The 13,896-nt window shown below is 33.1% G+C and overlaps 2 protein-coding genes and 1 long non-coding RNA gene across 5 annotated transcripts; 1 reads left to right on the top strand and 2 right to left on the bottom strand.

Annotated features, from left to right (window-relative positions):
• The first annotated feature begins 838 nt into the window (after positions 1 to 838).
• LOC103828551 (protein DETOXIFICATION 1) lies at positions 839 to 6,134 on the top strand. Of its 2 annotated transcripts, XM_009104161.3 has the most exons (6): positions 850 to 4,159; positions 4,232 to 4,776; positions 5,114 to 5,200; positions 5,285 to 5,341; positions 5,420 to 5,864; positions 5,958 to 6,134. In XM_009104161.3, the coding sequence occupies exons 1-6, from the start codon at positions 3,914 to 3,916 to the stop codon at positions 6,006 to 6,008; spliced, it is 1,431 nt and encodes a 476-aa protein (XP_009102409.1). In that variant the 5' UTR covers positions 850 to 3,913; the 3' UTR covers positions 6,009 to 6,134. The 2 variants fall into 2 exon arrangements, with proteins under 2 accessions (XP_033131073.1, XP_009102409.1); XM_033275182.1 differs by having other exon boundaries at positions 839 to 4,159; positions 5,420 to 6,134.
• Positions 5,980 to 7,246, bottom strand: LOC103828550. Of its 2 annotated transcripts, none has more exons than XM_009104160.3 (5): positions 6,967 to 7,246; positions 6,814 to 6,880; positions 6,541 to 6,737; positions 6,384 to 6,456; positions 5,980 to 6,255 (listed from the first exon to the last, which is right to left on the bottom strand). In XM_009104160.3, the coding sequence occupies exons 1-5, from the start codon at positions 7,066 to 7,068 to the stop codon at positions 6,137 to 6,139; spliced, it is 558 nt and encodes a 185-aa protein (XP_009102408.1). In that variant the 5' UTR covers positions 7,069 to 7,246; the 3' UTR covers positions 5,980 to 6,136. The 2 variants fall into 2 exon arrangements, with proteins under 2 accessions (XP_009102408.1, XP_009102406.1); XM_009104158.3 differs by having other exon boundaries at positions 5,987 to 6,291; positions 6,967 to 7,240.
• Positions 7,247 to 11,108: 3,862 nt separating this feature from the next.
• On the bottom strand, positions 11,109 to 12,498 carry LOC117126633. Its single transcript, XR_004449294.1, has 3 exons — positions 12,011 to 12,498; positions 11,654 to 11,753; positions 11,109 to 11,539 (listed from the first exon to the last, which is right to left on the bottom strand). It is a non-coding gene; the product is annotated as an uncharacterized LOC117126633 (long non-coding RNA).
• Positions 12,499 to 13,896: the final 1,398 nt, after the last annotated feature.

Genomic DNA, 13,896 nt, shown 5'->3' on the forward strand with positions numbered 1-13,896 from the left:
ATGTGAGCAACTTTCTAGGAATGGTCCATTTAAAATATCACACATTAAAGAAGTCATGACTTCTATTTTAATAGTATAGATTAATTAATTAACTATAAATTATTTATTTTGTTAGATTACTCTCTAACCAAATATATACTATTAAAGCAGGATCATATTTTAAAAATTACCTTAGCTTGCCCTTTTCTTTACTAACATTACATATTTTATTAAGGGCAATCAAGTAATATTAATAACACATTTATATTGGGCCATATTTTCAGATTCAGCCCACATCAAATCTCTCTTTGGCCATTTGGGCCGATTAAGAAATCAAATCAAATTCTCACATTTTTTTTGGGCCATTGAGTCCAAATTCAAATAATTTTTTTTAACTATTCTTAATTATTATTATTTTTTTCTTAATATAATTTAAACATTCATAAAAAATTGAATTTTATCATTGAAAAGTATAAATCTTTATTAAAAGTATATAAGTTTTTTAATTAAAATATTAACCACATAATAAAATTAATTTATCAGAGTTATACTAACTTAATTCATTAAAGAAATAAAGTTTATTTTTTTAAATATAAATAGTCATTTAAAATGAAATACGATAAATAAAGATAAAAAGTTTAAGTCTTTTATAAAATAAAACACAAATATATAAAAATATGACATTTACTAAATACTCCCTCCGTTTCTTAATATAAGTCGTTTTAGAGATACTTTTTTGTTTCAAATTATATGTCGTTTTCGGTTTTCTATGTAATATTTATTAATAATTAATGATGTCTGGCCAATGATAATATATCTTTTATTTTTCTATTGGTTGAATTGTGGTTAGATAAATAATTAATGATGTTTTTGTTTCGAAAATATAAAAAATTAATGATTTTCTTAATCTATGTGCATAGCTGTAAAACGATTTATATTAAAAAACGGAGGGAGTATTTGTCAATTGAAAAAGAAAAAAATAAACCCCCGTTTTAAAAGCGCGGGTCAAAATCTAGTTTACCATTATTCTTTAACCAAACATACCATTATTTTTCAACCATATTATTCTAATCGATTCTTACAATAAAATTAAATAGATTTATTTAAAATGTGACATGCAAACTTTAAACATTAAATATAGAGAAGTTGAAAAGTTTAAGCAGATATTCATACCTTAGAAATAACTAAAAAAAAATTTAAAATATAACATAAAATATACAATAGTTTCCTAGAGCAACTTTGGAACACCAGCAACAGGGTATTATGGTTGAATCTCTAAAAGTGTAAAATTTTATTTTTTAATTATATAATTGTATTTATTTATTCTTTTAAATTGGTAGAACACTTGCAAGATTGACATATAGAGAAGAGTCTCTCGTAGAGAGACTTGATTCTGTTTATGAGAAACCAATTCTTTCTTTTGTATTTATTTTCTATTTATTCATTTATTTTAAAATCATGAGAAACTCATAAATTCAACACTATGCATGCTTTTATTGTTTGTATCTCAAAACATGTATCTAAGTAATTTAATACAATTACTCTAATACATTTTGTTTGTATAATTAAATTTTAAAATGTCTAAACGAATTAAATCAATATGGGTGGACAACAAATAGACATGTATCAAAGGTTCTAATTAGTTTCTTATAATTTTGAGAACCCAAACTCATACTATCTCATATTGTTTCAATTTTTGTATTTATTAAAATAGTGAGATACTCATTCAGATACTTCCATTAAACAAAATATATTAAATAACCACAAAAATTCTTACACAACATGTTAGCTTTTGAGTGGTTTGATTTTTTTTTTTTAATGTAACACATGATAAATATATATAAAATGAATATAGGGTTCAATAACAGAAATAAGTTTTCAGTACACAATATTTTTTTGGAAATTTTTCTCGAAAACTTACACTTCTTTCAATCTTTCTTATCATGAGAATTGATTTTATGGTAGTTAGTGATCCTTAGGACTGAGAAAAATGTATGTAAAATTTGATTTGATTTGTTATCCGTTTAGATTCGAATAAAAAAATTAGATATTCATAATTCTACGAAGCAAAGCAAGTACTAATATGCAATATCCGTAAGAACGAAAAAATAATTTATTTAAGAACAAATATCTGATCCAATCCATTATATACATATAAATACATATATCTAAAGAGCTCTATATATGAATTATATTATTATTATATTTTAAAATTTAAAATTTATGTACATTTAAAATATTTTATTTATTAAATTGATTATTTTAGTTATTAGAATTTTAAAAGTATGTAAACTTGTATCTTTGTAATAAAATATGAATATTTATATTATCTGTGATTTTTTTATTTATATGGATCGAATTGGGTATTCGGTTAATAATATAAATTTTGAATATCTACACTGAATACCCATATAAATACATATCGAATCAGATAGGATAATTGATTATTCGGACGAAACAAATCAGATCGAATACCTCCAAAATCCTGGATATATGACTTGTGCCCACCCAATGTTCTTCACCGTTTTGAGAAGATGTTTCATCTCTTCCATATATTCATTTTTAGTCATGTTTTAAGTTTTCTATGTCGTGTTTCCTCTAGAACAGATAATCTAGAAAGGTGTATATATTCAATATCTGAAACACTAATAGGAAGGATGGTATATTCAATAAGATCCAATGTTGAAAGCTATAAGACATTCAAAAATTACACGGTTTATTAATTTGTTTGTAGCCCTATAGAGGACAACGATTATCGCATATGACAGTGCATGAAATTTTATGTAATCGTCAAGTGGCCAGTCATTATGGCGTATATTTTAAGGTACATTTATTTTCAGACAAAGGCTTGAAGATGATGTATGCCAACATTTGTACACATAGATATAGCTAGTTTCTATGTTAAGGATATTTTTGACCACCTAATATCCAAATTTAACACTATACTGATCATTTTTTGTATAGTTAACAGAACTCATCCATGTGCAGTGATTGACTCACTTCCAAACTTTGTATCAGTAGAATATCGCCTGACACCACTAAAGCTTCCAATGTCTCATTATTCTAGTTCGTTTCGCCATAGAAGAAATCACTTACTGCCATCACTGGATTAATAACTGGCGAAATAGCTTGAGCAGGTCTAGCTGGGATCCAAAGATATTTTCAAGCTCGGATCTCATGGCTATAATGAACTTTTGCCTAATATCCATGGATAATAAAGACTTTGCTGCTGGAATACTTATTTAGACGTCTGATGAACTATAACAAGAAATATATCACAATGTTGAACTAAGTTTGTAATATTTACCTCACAATACCAGTACTAGAAAAAAAAATTGGATATTGAATTAGTCTGTACAATTGTTTAGCTTACAAGACAATATTGAATTCATGGATCGAAACAAACACTAGACCACTTTTATCTTTAATTTAAACGTTTCTCCCATTTAGCCCAGTAAACTCCTTTCTAGGTGGATTTGAAATCTACGAGAAACTATGTAATGGTATTTGCAAACTTTTATACAATTATTTAGTGGAAATAAAAAATTGGACATGACCTAGACTGGTAGAAGAGTCAATGCTATATTGGTTGGGACAACTCTAAGAGTATGAGGTTAAGAGAAATTAATAACATTGGTGAGTATAATATTCATATATTAGATTAGCCAATAACATATTAAAAAAAAAAACAGGTCAAAACGAATTTGATATCTTACTCTTCGGCGTCACGTTTGACATGATTCCAAAGTATGCTGTCTAGCTAGTTGCCTTTGTTGTCTTAGTCGTGGATAACTAGAACGTGATTCCCAAGTTCATTATCCTGTATATATTTTTCACGCATTTCCGTACAATTAGAGTGATGTTATAGTTTTATAAAGATTCAGTATCATCTGAAACCAAAGGGCAAAGGCCTTCAACACTAGGAAGACTGACAATGGAAGAGCCATTTCTTATAAGAGAGGAACAGTTAGTCCCCAGTACAAGGACATGGCACAGAGGTCAGTTCACCGTGGAGCTGAAGAAAGTATGCCGCTTGGCCGCTCCTATGGCCACCGTGACCAGTGCTCAATACCTTTTACCTGTCATCTCAGTCATGGTTGCCGGCCACAATGGGGAGCTTCAGCTCTCTGGCGTTGCTCTTGCCACCTCTTTCACAAACGTCTCCGGTTTCAGCATTATGGTAACTATGCTATGACTCTCTCCACTCCGCTTCAGTTCTAGAATCCAACTGACTCTGAAATCTTTTGCGCAGTATGGATTAGCGGGTGCTTTAGAAACTCTTTGTGGCCAAGCTTATGGAGCTAAACAATACGAGAAACTCGGAACCTACACATACTCTGCAATCGCCTCCAATATCCCAATCTGTTTCCTCATATCAACTCTTTGGATTTACATGGACAAGCTCTTGGTCTCTCTTGGACAAGACCCTGACATCTCAAGAGTCGCTGGCTCCTACGCCTTTTGGCTCATACCGGCTTTGTTCGGACAAGCCATTGTCATACCACTGACTCGGTTTCTTCTGACGCAAGGGTTGGTTCTTCCTCTTCTCTACTGTGCTGTAACCACCCTTATGTTCCACATCTCCGTTTGCTGGATTTTGGTTTTCAAGTTTGGTCTGGGAAGCAATGGAGCTGCTTTGTCTATTAGTGTGTCTTTCTGGTTCTATGCTGTGATACTCGCATGCTATGTGAGATTCTCCACCTCTTGTGAGATGACACGCACCTTTGTATCCGATGATTTTGTGTCCTGTGTCAAACAGTTCTTCCATTACGGAGTTCCATCAGCAGCAATGTTGTGGTAAGCCAAATTAAATTTCTTGTTGGTCAAGGTACATACACGAATGCTTCCTCTCAGGGCCGGGCCTGAGCACAGGCTCATCAAGCATTAGCTTAAGGGCCGATAGTGTTAAAAATAATTTAGGGGCCAATTACATCAAATGTCTGACAGTTCAGATGGCCAATAACCTAGGGGGCCGAGTTCGAAACGCATATACAACGAATTCGCAACAATTTTTTTAGAAAAAGTTGTTGTAGGGCCAAATAAATTTTAGTTGCTTCTGGACCTACATATGTGAGGCCCGGCCCTGCTTCCTCTTATCTCAATTGCATTTTTTTCTCATATTTTTGCTATATAGCCTAGAATGGTGGCTTTTTGAGCTACTCATACTCTCCTCAGGCCTACTCCCAAACCCGAAACTTGAGACCTCTGTTCTTTCAATATGGTAAGTAAAATATACACATTCTTTATAAATGTTCTTCTCTTATCTGTTTATTGAGAAAGTATTAATCATATTTGTTTCATGCAGTCTTACAACAGAAACATTGCACTATGTAATTTCAAATGGAGTTGCCGCGGCTGTGAGGTACGATCTCAATTCCTAATCCAAAACATCTTCAACCTCCTTCCTCAATATTAGTCATCATCTGTTGGTTTCTTGCAGCACACGCGTGGCAAACAATTTGGGAGCTGGGAGTCCTCAAGTTGCTAGGGTATCAATATTGGCAGGGCTTTGTCTCTGGTTGATAGAGTCAGTTTTTTTCAGTACACTTCTCTTCATATGCCGGAACATCATAGGCTACGCATTCAGCAACAGCAAAGAAGTCGTGGACTATGTCGCGGATATATCTCCTTTGCTCTGTCTTTCCTTCATCCTAGATGGGTTCACTGCAGTGCTTAATGGTGTAGCTAGGGGAAGTGGGTGGCAACACATTGGAGCATGGAACAATGTGGTGTCTTATTATCTGGTAGGAGCTCCGGTTGGACTTTACTTAGCTTTCAGTCATGGGTTTAATGGAAAAGGATTGTGGTGCGGTGTTGTGGTTGGATCCGCTGTTCAAGCGACTATTCTGGCTATCGTCACAACTTCCATGGATTGGAAAAAACAGGTTATTTCTTTGAGTATAATATTAGACATTTCAGCTTGTTACATATCTACATTTTAATAATGCTTTAAAGTAATTGGAATCTATAATTTTTAGGCTGAGAAGGCAAGGAAGAGAATAATCTCTAGGGAAAATGGATTAGCTTAAACGAAGAGTGTTTCTTAATAAATACATATTGAGAGATACGAAGGACTTTGGTTTTCTTCAGTTTTGGTATACAAATGTAATTGTTTTCTTATAAACAAGTGAATAAAAAAAACAACATCTCGGTTACATTATTGGTTCCAAACGGGAATAATCCCTTGTGCAGCAAGGCGCTTCTCCACCCAAAACACAACGTGGTTTGCAGTTGGTTTCCTCTCGTCCACTAGAAACGGCTCCACAGTGCTTGGACCTGATCCGTACGAGGAGATTGAAAAGCCCTTTGCACCTATTTTATTTTTTTTTAACTCCATTCAAATTTGCAGCAACAAAGTATTTGAACCAGATGATTATTAAAAGAAAAAATGTTTATATTATTACCTGTGAGGTTCCCACTGGGGAAGAAGGCCCAGAAGGAATATTGAATACCTTTCTTAAAGAAAAACCCCTCGAGCTATAATCAAACAAGTTACGTTAGACTAGAGATGAACTAATGATGATGATATTTTGTCTTGAATGTTGGTTAGATTCAAGAAACCTTATCGTCTTGGAAAGATAAATCAATCTCAGAGATATCATCTTGAGCTTCAAGAATGGCTTTTAGGGGAGGAATCACGTCTTCTTCCATCATTTCTCTCAGCGGTTTTGCCACGGCTGCCTTCGCAGCTGCCGGTTTTGGTTTCTTTGCTGGAACTTCAACTGTTGAGTCTTCTTTTTCTTTCTTCTCAGTAGCAACTATAAGATAACAAGAATGTAAGTTTCCTCTGTTTTCAATAGTTCCACCAACCAAACATTCTGTTACACAAATTACCAGCCGAAGTGGAAGACTCTTGCACGGCACAGCGCAACTGACTTTCCTTTTTATTACCTGACTGATGCTGCAAAAGATACAAGACAGAATCTGTGTCAACTCAATACACTCGGATGAGATACAAAAATCCATGGAAATCAAGACATTACAGACCAATGTTAGTGGTGGAAACAAAGAAGAGGATGAAAGAGTTGGGGTGACTATAGAGATACGAGAGCTGGTAGCTCCAAATGATACTCCTACTATTGCTGTCATCTTCAGGATCAACACAGAAAATTTTAACTGATCTTCACCAGCTAAAGATTCGTTACACTTAGATTCTTCTCTCCTTCTTCTGCCTCAAACTAAGTAGTAATGTTTTCCTCTCTTTTTTTTTGTGGAGCAAAGCGAAAGAAGAGAAGAGGGAATAAGACAAGACACCAATGTGAAAAAGGCTATAAGTCCAAGAGTTGTCAACCACTCATGAAAAAGAGGATATACCATATTTTAATAACAAATTTTAAGTCTGCATAAATGTTTCCAACAATCTTTTGTGGCGAGTAGAAGACCAAGATAGCAGATTGTTAGAATTTCTATGCGTAATCCGGTAGCCTCAACCACTAAATTCAAGTCATAGCTACCTCGTTGTGCAGATTTATGGATATGATTTAGCAACACTAGTTCTTAGTCTTGAGCCAGACGGAATTTTTTAAAAGATATCTAGCATTTCTTTAGGAGACTAATGTTTAACATATGTTTTTTTAATTAACACTGAGTACCTAATACATATATTTAACTGAGCATGATTTATAAGCATAAACTAGGTTTTTTTTATGCTCATGCACGAATATAAATATTTTTTAAATTTTATTTCCATAAACTTACAAAATTTATCTTATTTTATAATATATATAATTATTTATAATAATAATATGTTGTTCTTAGGTAGACATGCTTTAGTTTTAAAAATATTATTAAGTAAAAAGAAAATTTGAAATAGAAATCATAATAATAGAAATATGCATAATATTTGTAGTTCATTTAATATATCCCTGTAATTAACCATTCTAAAAATTATGATGAAGATGTCTTCTCAAATAATATTATAGAGATTGAAATATTTTGTTGTTTATTAAGTGATTCATAGGTTATGCACTTGAGAATAGGAATAAGCTACTCTTTGAGAATAAAGAGTATTCTGTGGAAGAACCTGTTTTGAAAATCCTGCAGGACTCAAGAGCTTGGAAAGGAGCAATTGATTCCAACAAAAAACAACAAGTGCCACTTATTGTGGAGCCTCGCCAAAGTCTAGCTAACTTGCAACTGGTATTGCCTTCTCCAATCACAGGTAACAACGCATGGAGTGTTCACACGGATGCTGCATGGAACTCAACCTCTGGTAACTGTGGAATGGGATGGCACTTCAAAGACACTTTGGCTACACCAGCAGGCACATACTCTTCAACACGCCGCTCAGTCTCCTCTGCCCTTGTAGCAGAGGCCTTGGCGTTATAGGCTGCAGTCTCTTCGGCAGCAATCTGTGGTATTGATTCCCTTGAAGTCTTCTCTGACTCTAAAGGCCTCATCACTCTCATCAACACCAAGAAGAACAATGTTTGGATTCAAGGAATTCTCTTTGATATTCATTCCCTATCTGACTCTTTTAGTAATATTTCCTTTAAATTCACCTCCCCCCCCCCCCCCCCCGTGTGGGAAATATTTTGGCTGACTCTCTTGCAAAAGCAGCATTACATTCCCTTTCTAGCTCTCCTATGTTGGATGAGTGAAGTACTATGTTGTGTTCTTTAAGTTTTAATCAAGTATGGTTTGCGCAAAAAAAAAAGGTTATGCACTTGAAAGCTACATAACATTGTTGTTTACTCAATTTTTTTTTTGTCAATATTTTACTCTCTGGTTTGAGTTTCCAATCTATAAATTTGTGAATTATGTTTAGATACATATATTTGTTTAATGTATTTCATCTTAATGTTGACAGCTTTTGAGTCAATTTTTTTTTTGTATTGTTTTGTGTTCAAATCCACTGAAACATATTACTCCATATGTTTCATATTAAGTATCGTTTTAGTTTTTCAATTTTGTTTTATTATATGTATCGTTTTTTGGGTCAAAATTATATGTATCGTTTTATATTTCTAATGCATGCTTTTAAACAAATTTTCAATTTTATCCTTATTTTTAATTCATTAATTAATAAAACCAAACAAAAAATTATATTAACTAGGGGTAAATAAAATATTTAGCAATTTTCTTAATCCGTGTGGTAAATATCTTAAAATACACTTAATATGAAACATATGGAATATAAGGGATATGAACTTTGACTTGTGGAAATTGTTAAGAAAGAAAAAAGTTATATAATTATTACTGTCAACTATTTTAAAGATGCATAAACAGCTTAAAACGGCAGATCCTAATAGCTGAAGAAGAAGCTAACAAGTTATGAACAACGAATTGCTCAAACTCGGATCTCAAGCTTGCAAGTGTACATTGACTGTTTATAAAACCAAGATCTCGCACTTGCATCGTTTATGGATTTCAAACATCCTGCCACTGCAACAACTACCTCACCAAATTTGTCATTTATCCGAAATTAAACATCTTCACACCATTTTTCTTAGAAGTTTAGTATTTATATTTAAGAAACAAATTTTTTGCTTGAACTAATTTTTTTTGGTTGTAGAATATTTAAATTTCTGTATATTTATATAGTTTAGCTTCTATAATTCAAATAATAATAACATTTATTGATGGTTCTAATAAATTGATATATTGTCACTAATTGTTTCTAAGGGGAAAAATCTATATATATATATATACTAGGGTAAAACCCGCCCTACGGGCGGGTAAGCAAATGAAAATAACTAAAATATATTAATTAGTAAAATATATATAGTTAAAATAATGTACTATTCTAATGAATATTTTTTTATTCTTGTTAAAAATAAAAATAAACTTTTAAAAATATTATGATGAAAATGTCATTATTTTACATTTTCATCGATGTTTATTCTTTGATTATAATCAATAAGTAAAATACATTTATTATATTATTTAGCTATATACCTTTTTAGTGATTTTTTTAGCCAGATTTGGTATTTGGGATTGCCCATTTATTTTAGTCGTAAAGCATTCTTGCCAAATGTGAATCAAACCCTAATGGTAGAACTTAGGCCTGGGCATTTCAAGTACTGGTTCGGTTCGGGTCGGGTATTTCGGGTTTCGGGTAGTTCGGATAGGGGGCTACAGTATCCATTTAGTACTTGATCTATTTTTGGTTCGGTTCGGATAATTTTGGGTTCGGTTCGGTTCGGATAGTAAATGTAGGAACCGAGAAATATCCGGAAAAAGTTTGGTTCTCATTTGGATCCGGTTCGGATTCGAATAGTTCGGGTAGTTCGGATAATTTGGATAAAATATCGGTTATTTAGGGTAAAATATCAAATAATTAGGATGATTTAAATAAAAATTTTGGATATTTTGGATTACTTTGGATATTTCGGATAAAACTATTCGGATAGTTTCGGATACTTTCGGGTAGTTCGGATACTTTATAATAATTTAGTTATCCTCAATAATAATATACTTTATATATTTAGCTATGTTATATGTATATATAGTTAATATTTTTATTTATTCGGGTACCCGTTTGGTTCTCGGTTTGGTTCCGGTTCGGTTTGGTTATTTCGGATATAAAAATATAGAAACCGTTCGGATATTTGAGGGTATTGGTCCGGTTCCGGTTTCAGGTATTTCAGTTCGGTTCCGGTTCAGTTCTTCGGTTCCGGTTATTTTACCCAGGCCTAGGTAGAAGTTACAACCGCAAAATTTTTACAAAATTGTAGATATAAATGTGTATAGGAAGGACTCTTATTTATTTCTTTTAATATATATAGTAAAGCAATTATGATTTTAAATGTATTTTTTTGCAACATATCTTATTAAATAATTAAATTGGTTCTTAAAAATTATAAGCTTTGATATCAAAGTTTTTGCATATAATCTCCTTTGGTCTCACCCAAAAAATATTTTTAATCATTTACTTCCTCGATATGATTGTATCAATTGGGAGGACGACCAGATTTATGAAATGTGGTTTACGTTTGTTTCCTCCCCGTTTTAGAGGTTAATTTCTTGTGTGTTTCGCCTGAGAAACCGTGAGAAATTAACTTTTTGAATTTTTTGGTAAAATAATTAACTGGACCAAGAAAGAATATCCGGTTATCAGTTCTGATAGGATCTGATCATTTCAGTACATTGGAATTTGTGTGTATGATGTTAGCCTGAGATCTGCAATGTCAGCAAATGAAAATTTTAACATTCTCATTGATTTATTAGTTCATATAAAGGCTTGATAAGTGATTCCTTGAACAACTTCTCGAAAACCCATGATCATATCTGCATGTATCTTGTACTTAACACTTTTGCATAACCTTTTATGTATAGGACAAACGAAGCATACGGTAAAGATCTGGATCGTGCTGGTCACAATCTCTGCCTTTTTGATTGGTCTTTTGCAGGCTGCAATAGTTCCTCCAAGCTATACATGGTTGGTGAGTTAAACAAAAGTCTTTCCCTTTGGTTTACTATTTGATCATCTGAAACTATGATTGTGTTGTCATTTGGTTATGTCGCCGCCTGTTTCTGTTACAGCTACACATCTACTTTGTAGTATCTCTCAGATGCGATGGTCTTTGAATGGTTGGTCTCGGTTAATACAGTTTCCTACCTGTCCCCAAGAAGCTCAGTTAGGGTAACAAAATAAAAAAAGACGAAAAACATACATTCTACAAAAAAGTTGGAGACAGAACCAAGAAAGAATAAATACGTGAGGTGATCTTACTTGAAGTAATGGCAGGATTGAGTAAAGTCTCATCCTCCCTTTTCAAATGAACTACAACTCTCCCAACTTTCATGAAATCACGCGGGTATGCTCTGTCCATCTGAGAGCAATATCATAAAAAATCAAATCATTAACCCTGAAAACTTAAATCAAATGATTCAAATCATAGACGAAAGATTTTGTATTTAAATTTAGATAGTACATGAAAAAATTGACACAAAATCAACAAACAAAATCAAAATCCAATCATTGCCCATAAACGAAATGTCCTCTGGTGTTACGTCTTAGGAAGCGATGAGATTAGTTCATGCTTCCATCCTAAATTCAGAAACCCAGAGGAAGTAATAAAAGGGATACCTTTTCATCCGTTTTTACAGCCAAGTCGGAGAGGTTCAAATGTTGAGTTGAGCAACAGAAGCACCAGAGGACATTTCGACTACTGGATGAAATCTATGCGGGTTTAAAAAATGTGACTTGATTTGAGATGCACGGCCCTGATGTATGACATGAACTATATATAGGTGAGAAGTTTGAAGCGGTTATGAAACCCAGCCATTATTGAGGGTCTGAGTAAAGATTTGGAGATCTGTGAGATGTATAGATAGAGGAAGACTAACAGTTAATGTGTTTAATTGGAGAAGTAGAAACGATAACGTATGTGAGCGTGAGAAATTTAGGATATACAGTATTCAGCCATTATCGTCGCGATCCGTTACAGGAAACCGAGCACAATCGATCGTCGTACTCGCCGCTGTAGTCAGAGAAAGAAGAAGACAATTAGGTTAGCGCCATATGATATGTTCCTGGGCCTTAAAAATTACGAAATAAAGCCCATTATTGCAGCACATGCGCACATCAAACTTAAGCCCATATGGTTCCCAAATTATTGAAGCACCGCGTTTCATTTAACAGGACAGGTGTCAGCTAGGCAGCTTATGAATTTGTGCGCTGGCAGCTGAGCTGGACACTCTAGGAGAGATACAAAGCTTACTTTATATATAAAGATATATATATATATAATTGGTTTTTTCCCTTCTTCTGACAAGTGGAGAGGGTTTTTCGACACATGTCCTCATTTTTTTTTATATTTTAGATTTTTTTTCTTTTATATTCTTGTAAGAGACTTATTTTTTTTAGGTTTGACATATCTAAAAACTATAACTTCCCAAGTGATCTAGAGACAAAAGTTATACACTGATCACCTTTCTGAATACACTTTTTTGGTCAACTCGATATTATTAGCAACCAAAAAAAGGAAAATAGTAAAAATAAATAACAACATAAAGTTATTTAAAATATATTTTCACTGGATTAATTTTAAGTATATGTCCCTTGTGCGTACCGTTCAACATCAGATTCATTCGCAAATATGTCTGGATCATTTCATAGGGAGTATTGATTCATTGATTGTTCTATTTTGGTATAGTTACAAGACTCACATATATTAGAATGGTTCAACATCAAATTCATTCGCAAAGATGTCTGGATCATTTCATAGAGAGTATTGATTCATTGATTGTTCTATTCTGGTATAGTTACAAGACTCACATATATTAGAATGGAGAGACAAACCTCGATACCAGAGGATCACAAACCATAAGCATAAAACTACTAAAGGAACAAACAATGGTTTGAGGTTAACATCAGCACAAGATAACCAAACCATAAGAACCAAAACAATACCAAATGTGAGACTCAGGGGCGTCCATGGACAGAGCGTAGTGAAACCTAGGCCTAGGACCCCCACTTTTATAAGCTTCATTTTTTTTTAAGTTTTTTTTTTTTTTTTTTAAGAGTTTATAGAACTAAATTTTGAAGTATTTAGAGGAAAGATGATGACAAAAACTCAAAATTATCATAGAACCTGCATTTTGATTCTAATTTATTTTTACTTTTGCTTGTACTTATGTTTTTACAGTGTAAAAATGGGCCCCCATTTTTTGTGTTGTTTATGGCCCCTGCTATTCCAGGACCGCCCCTGGTGAGACTAGAAACATCACAAACGGAAAAAAAGATGTAAAGCGTTCTTTACCACAAAGATTAAACTGGCTAAAACTGCCGTCTTTATACTGCTCAAACAAAGTAGAAAAGGTACATAATATTTAAATTTTGTGGTTTTTACAACGCCAAAGAAACTGTTATTATGAAAAACCCTCATTGAAATGAGTACAGTTCTCGACACACTCTAATAGGCTAGAAAAGACAGGTGGGTAGACAAAAAGCCCAAATATAAAGCCTAGTTG

Source organism: Brassica rapa, chromosome A07 (assembly GCF_000309985.2).
Source record: "Brassica rapa cultivar Chiifu-401-42 chromosome A07, CAAS_Brap_v3.01, whole genome shotgun sequence".
NCBI classification, from domain to species: Eukaryota; Viridiplantae; Streptophyta; class Magnoliopsida; order Brassicales; family Brassicaceae; genus Brassica; species Brassica rapa.

What these genes read in the sequence shown, in the direction of transcription:
- LOC103828550 (XM_009104158.3), bottom strand. Translation starts at nt 7,068, where the DNA reads ATGACAGCAATAGTAGGAGTATCATTTGGAGCTACCAGCTCTCGTATC. An exon ending in AGAGTCTTCCACTTCGGCTG is followed by an intron (nt 6,738 to 6,813) that starts GTAATTTGTGTA and finishes GTTATCTTATAG; the next exon opens with TTGCTACTGAGAAGAAAGAA. An exon ending in TATCTTTCCAAGACGATAAG is followed by an intron (nt 6,457 to 6,540) that starts GTTTCTTGAATC and finishes GTTTGATTATAG; the next exon opens with CTCGAGGGGTTTTTCTTTAA.
- LOC103828551 (XM_033275182.1), top strand. Translation starts at nt 3,914, where the DNA reads ATGGAAGAGCCATTTCTTATAAGAGAGGAACAGTTAGTCCCCAGTACA. An exon ending in CCATCAGCAGCAATGTTGTG is followed by an intron (nt 4,777 to 5,113) that starts GTAAGCCAAATT and finishes TTTGCTATATAG; the next exon opens with CCTAGAATGGTGGCTTTTTG. An exon ending in GGAGTTGCCGCGGCTGTGAG is followed by an intron (nt 5,342 to 5,419) that starts GTACGATCTCAA and finishes GGTTTCTTGCAG; the next exon opens with CACACGCGTGGCAAACAATT.